The sequence below is a fragment of the Ciona intestinalis genome, chromosome 5 (genome assembly GCF_000224145.3).
Source record: "Ciona intestinalis chromosome 5, KH, whole genome shotgun sequence".
NCBI lineage: Eukaryota > Metazoa > Chordata > Ascidiacea > Phlebobranchia > Cionidae > Ciona > Ciona intestinalis.
In genome coordinates this window covers 2,686,737-2,692,650 of record NC_020170.2, presented here as the reverse complement: position 1 = coordinate 2,692,650, position 5,914 = coordinate 2,686,737, and the positions used below count along the sequence as shown (strand labels likewise).

The 5,914-nt window shown below is 39.8% G+C and overlaps 3 protein-coding genes across 3 annotated transcripts in view; all 3 read right to left on the bottom strand.

Moving 5' to 3' along the window:
* LOC100182826 overlaps positions 1–167 on the bottom strand; it is a 3,300-nt gene extending 3,133 nt beyond the window's left edge. Inside the window, exon 1 of the mRNA XM_018811913.2 lies at positions 9–167. Coding sequence (XP_018667458.2) covers positions 9–64 — 56 coding nt within the window. The 5' untranslated portion in view covers positions 65–167. The remainder of the gene's footprint in view (positions 1–8) is intronic.
* Positions 168–872: 705 nt separating this feature from the next.
* LOC113474272 (protein FAM193A-like) lies at positions 873–5,743 on the bottom strand. Its single transcript, XM_026834677.1, has 6 exons — positions 5,560–5,743; positions 4,699–5,250; positions 3,865–4,065; positions 2,505–3,711; positions 1,914–2,087; positions 873–1,748 (listed from the first exon to the last, which is right to left on the bottom strand). Exons 1-6 carry the CDS (start codon positions 5,726–5,728, stop codon positions 1,655–1,657), a joined length of 2,397 nt encoding a protein of 798 aa, XP_026690478.1. The 5' UTR covers positions 5,729–5,743; the 3' UTR covers positions 873–1,654.
* Positions 5,744–5,897: 154 nt separating this feature from the next.
* Positions 5,898–5,914, bottom strand: part of LOC100178109 — a 17,287-nt gene continuing 17,270 nt past the window's right edge. Inside the window, exon 24 of the mRNA XM_026834650.1 lies at positions 5,898–5,903. Coding sequence (XP_026690451.1) covers positions 5,898–5,903 — 6 coding nt within the window. The remainder of the gene's footprint in view (positions 5,904–5,914) is intronic.

Below are 5,914 nucleotides of genomic sequence, written 5' to 3'. Positions count from 1 at the left end.
ATTGGTAAAGACTGATAACACGCAAATTTCCAATTAGATTTATCAAATGTCTGGTAGCCTTCATTCTATTCGTTCTTTCGAAACTTGAATCCAGTTTTGTGTGTTGATTTGAATCGGCATTCGAATGAAAAAAGACACAAAAAAGAGCGTAGCACAACCATGCTCTCATGAATTGACCATTAATTATTTTTACACGGAAACGGTTTAATTAGGCTAACCGAGTATAACCAAATCGTCCAAGTCCTGCTAAACAAAAACGGTTATCACCTATAAACAACTGAACCCAAATTTTGCTTCAATCTGATAACAACGCAACTGGTTAAAAACTACTGTAGGCCTAGGCCTGAGGGTGACAAACCATTTTGTTATTCTGCTAAACATAATTATGCTAACACTAAGCAAGGAGATTAAAACCACAATCTCTTTGCATTAACACTATCACTTGCCAAATAGCGTAACAAAAACATTTAGGTCCATACCAAGTTTGCTGCCTATGAAACAATGTTTAGGCTTGAAGCAGGTTATTTATCGAGCAGTAGTTCAACCGGTTTGGTTACAAGTTTTCTGCTGCGTAGATCTGCTAAAATGAAAACGAAATTAAAAGCTATCTTCTAAAAGAGTTGAGTGAAATGTTAAAACTTGGGGTGGTATTAGTTTTATAAACGCCTAGTTAAAATTAAACAGCTGTGGAAATTGACTTCGACAGCTTGGTTTGACCATATACAACCGATGTGTGGAAAAAGTACTGCAGTTCACGATCTGAATCGTTGCGACGATTGCTTCACGAAATGGTACGGCCTTAAAAAGTTAAAACTTCTTTGTGGACTTTTTAATCTTAAACTTTCCATCTTGAATTAAAATCTAAGAAACTGTAAGTTCAACAGCAAGAACATTTATTGCCTGTTTCGTACAGCTGATATATTATTAATAATAATATTAACCTCATGCCATTATTAATACAGGAAAATGTACATCGGACACCGGCTCGGGGCCGGTCGTTGGTTGAACGTGTGTACGTTAGTAAGTGATTGACTAGTACAGTACCGAGGCAATTGGGCTGTTGCCTGGAACTGTACGGTCTTTGCACTGAGACGTATGCGTTGGCACTACAGGCCGAGAAAAGCTACCGGCTACAGCATAAAACGCGAAGGTATCGAGAGACATTGCGGACTCCGAAAGCTAACTCAGATAAAAAGGAAAAAAGCGAAAAAGGAAAAGTTCGAAACAATAGCGATGCTTGTTCGGGGTAGGACTGCTCGCAACCGACACTTGGCAAAGTGGAAACTAAAAACGACGGCGGCGGCTCCTACAACACCAGGCTACCGGCCTAATACTCGACATCGTCTGGGGTTAAGGGTCAAAGGTCAAGGAAGGTCACGCATGCAAATTATGAGCGGGGTCCTCCGGCGCTCAAATAAAGCTTGGGGGCTGGAGTTGGCGGCGACAACAAATACAATAATCATGCATATCAGTAGCATCCGTAGTCAGTCCTGCGAAATGAATAAATACAAGGCGTTAGATGTGTGACGTCATAGTCCGATGACGCCAAAGGCTATGACGTCACAGCTACGATGACACCGCGATAGGGATCGACATCCAAGATCGTCAAATTTTAAAGAATTTGTATGACGTCATTCGAATTTTATGACGTCATCTAGTGAGCGGAGTGGTTTTTCTTGAAGGAGAAATCCTTCCAGTTTACAGTCATCTTCTTTGGCTTAATTAATGTAGAGGTATCAAGGCAGAACCTGTGGGCATAATCATGTTAAATTGAGACAGTAACCTTCAAGCAAACAAAATAATCTTTATGGATGGTACTGGAAATGTAAAATGCATAAATACAGATTTAAGCGATGTACTATCCAAAATCTTGTCTTATTCTCACTATTTAAATAATAAATAAAAAGCTTCACCTTTTAAAACTCTCTATTTCTTTCTCTGTGTCATCCATGTCGTTCACGTCTTCTTCAACTTTGGGTAGAAATACTTGGTCCACAACGACACCTGAGCCTTCGCCCTTACCGTCGAGTGCAAGAGCTCTGTTCTTGCGGCGTTGTTTGCGTGAGCGGTTCTTACGAGCTTCAGCACTGCGTACGAAAAAGAGATTTTTAAAAAAAGCAAAAAAATATGGTTGAAAAGGGTTTTGGAAAAATAGATAGTTTTTTAGTACGGTTAGGGAGAGCAGTGATCCAGACATGAATGAGTGTAACTTGTTTATCCTCGCATGGTGGGAAAACAACAGTCATTATAACATGTTCTGTTTTCTACACCTCATGCCCGCTTGCGAGTTACTACATGTGTAACTTTGTGGATGATTATTTTAATATTTTTTCTAAATATATGGCTGATAAATTAGACAACCCATAAGAGACCACAGGGTTGGAGCAATTGCCGAGTGTCTTGGCCAACGAAAATTACGCCCACAATGGTAGCAGCGACGAGCTGGTGTTAGGCGTATATTGTATTGAATATCCAATACATAACCAAACATATATCATTCTCACCTTTCTGGGTCCTGCGATTTTTCCGGGGTCGAAGATTCACTATTGGTGCGTGATGAGTCGACTGGTTCTTTGTGTGGTGTTCTACTTTCATGGTTGTTTAGCTGCTGTTTTTTTGGTGCTTTGCTGGTGTTTATACTGGTGTCAGACTTTTGCGTCAAACCATTTACAAGGTGATGGTGTTTTGCTTTTTCTGGTGCTTTTGTTGTGTTTGATGGTTGCTTGGTTTTTAACGACTGGTTGGGTTTGGTTGTTTCTTTCAGTGGTTTCTGGTCCATTTTATGGTTTTGGTGTTTTTTCTCGCTGTTGCTGCCATTTTGTTCTGGTTTAATTTGAACTGCTTTTTCAGGAACTAATTTTTTGTCAAATTTGTTGGTTTGGTCGCCTAGTTTTCCCTTCAGAGGTATGGGGGTCGGTTTTGCTGGTGTTTTGGTGATTTTAATACTGGTTATGCTTTTTTCCACAGCCTGAATAGCCAAGCGGACTCCATCAGGAGACTGCAGTGTAGCTGGTTTTTGCTGACCAGTTTTAACTGGTTTAGACGGGTTTTGCTGTATGCTAATATGCCGAGATTGCTTCTGATCGACTTGAACGACATTGGTTTTACCCTTGCTTTGACCAACAGATCTAGTTTCCTCTATAGATTTAGAAACTTTTTTCACTTCAGATTGTGGTTGCGCTTTTGATCTGACTGTTTTGTTTTTATCGGCAGAGGACTTTTCTTCCACATCTTTGCTGCTCGTCACTTTCGCATCCCCGGAGCAATTCTTCGGAGCTATCTTCACTGATACCTTAAGATCATCTTCCTGTGCATCTTTTCCTTTTTTCTTCTTTTTCTTCTTCCCGTTTTTGTCTCCCTCTGCATCAACCTGATCTTTAGGAGTTTGATGTTTCATTTTTGCATCATCTTCTAATTTCTTCTCTACCTCCACAGTCTTAACATCCGGAGCAGTTTTGTGATCCTTTGAGTCCGCTTCTGATCCTTGTGTCTTCTTCTTATCATTCTCCTTCCTCTGCTTCTGTCGAGCTCTCTTCGCTGCCTTCTTGCTCTTCTCCTCTTCAGAAGTCTTCTGCCCTTCGATGAAAGAGAGCAGTTCCTCCACACTCTTCTGATTGATCTGGGAGGACAAGGACTCCGGAGAATGCCGAACGGGTGATGTTGTCTCTTGAGAAACGTTGTCATTATCTGATCTTCCATCATCTTTACCATCTGTGAAACATAGGTTTATAAAAATTCCACAGAAAATTTTCCAAAAATTAGTTTCCAAATTTTTTTTTTTATACTCAAAAGTTGTAAAAAAAATTTATAACAAAGTTTTGGAAAATTAAAAGCGTACAATATTTAACAGCATCCAAAACCCACCTTCTGGTTTTCCTTTCTTTAGTTTACGACGCAGGCGTGCTCGCATTTCCTGGTAATTTTTGCTTGTTGGTGCCAAAGGTGGACCACCATTACCAAACAACTCACAATAGCAACAATTGCAGTATTTGCAGTTGCTGCCATTAGTACCATTCCCATTCACACCATTGCCTGACTGTGTGGAAGTCGCTGAACCATTGTTGGCTGTGGTGGAAAATTTTTGATAATTATTGCAAATGTTTTTAATAATTTTTGCAATTTTTTTTTGATAATATATCAATTTTTCCAAATTTGTTTTGCTAAATTTTTTTTGATAATTTTTACAAATTGATATTTTTTGATGAAATTATTTTAATTTAGCAAAAAACAATCAAAAATCGGATCTTGCGAATTATATACCTATTTAACTTAGAAGGGGGTGAATTTTTGTTAAAATGTATGCCTGATAATTTAAACAACCTATAAGGAACTACTGGTTTTAACCATTGCTGTTAAAAGTGTTTTGCCCAAGGATAATATGCTGAAATGGCAGCAGCATTAAGCCTCAAACCTATATCCTCTGGCCTAGATAATGGAACAAAGGAAATTGGATTTTCAATGCCGAATGATTTGCACCTTATATCAGTGCAACATGAAGTACAATATACAAATAATATACTAAACTAGAGTAGCAAAAAAACAGAATACTACTCTGTCTAGGTAAGGTCCTACGCAAAGTATACCAAGGGATGTAGAATTGGCCCATTACTCAAGAAAGTGGATAGGTGTAAATTTAAAATGCATAAAACCGATAGGCAATTAAGAAAATCATACAAACTAAAGAAATGGAAAAATTACCTCCATGTGCATGTTGGCAAGCAGAGTCCGTGCACGTGGGGTTGTTTGTCTGGTTGTTGTGGGTGGGTGATGGTTGCTGGTGGTTCGGGGGCACCGCTGATGGTTGTTTCTTTGTGTTTGGGGGCGCAGGGGGTGTTGTAGGGGTGGGGGACCCTGGGACTAGACGCCTGTTCGATCTAGGGGTGTCGGGTCGTGGGGGTCGTGTTGTTTCAGGGGTTTGGGTCTCCTGCACAGGTAGGCATTGGGGGGGTTGTGTTTGCGTCACGGTGCTCTGACTTGTGGAGTGTAGAACTGACTGCCCTTTTAACTGCGGAAGAGGATGGCCTTTTAACAAGCCGCTTTGTGGNTTTTGGGGGTCAATGGGTTTTGCTTGGGGTCCCCGGGGTTGTTTGGATAATTTGCTTTGGGCGACCAGGATTTTTCGTCGCAGGATTTGTTGCTGGATCTGCGATGCGTTGGTTGTTGCGGATGTTGGGTTTGTGAGGTTGGCTCCTCCGGAGCTGGGACTGGATGTTGAGAGGACAGGGAGGAATCCAGAGGTCCCTGATAAACCTAGATGATCAAATAATTATTTTTGTATAACATGGCTATTAGGCAGGGGAAAATGGAACACAATATATTAGAACCCTATTTTGCCTTGAGAAATTTAATGCATTTTAATGGTCATTAATTTTAACTAGAAATTTACTTTATTATTAAGTTATTCTATGCACACAAAGTAGGTAATGACATTGCTTATGCTTAAGACAGAGAACAAACTTTTAATTATATCTTAAGTAATTGGGCTGCTGGGGTGTAGGACCTCACCCTTGCTAGTGTAAAATAAACACGATAGTTTTATTTTCAAAATTAGGGGTTTACCTGTGGTTGAGGGCATAGTTGTATGTTGTAGAAATAGATTATGCTGCATACATGAGTTGTGGGTGGTGGTGATGAAACTTGGTTGGCTACCAGCTGGTGGACTCGATTTTTCAGGACTCGAAACTGGAATGAAGAGTTGATGAAATGATGGGGTGTATTTAGTTGTCATATGGCAATGTACAACAAGCCATTGAATACAGTGGTGTTATATAGTGGGATGGGGAAAGATGGGACACCTTTAGCACATAACATACAATATCCTGATTATGTTTTAAACATTAGCAACGTTTCATGGGGGTCATGAGGATATAGTTTATAATAATTCTTTGATGTTTTTTTTACGACTAAGTAACGA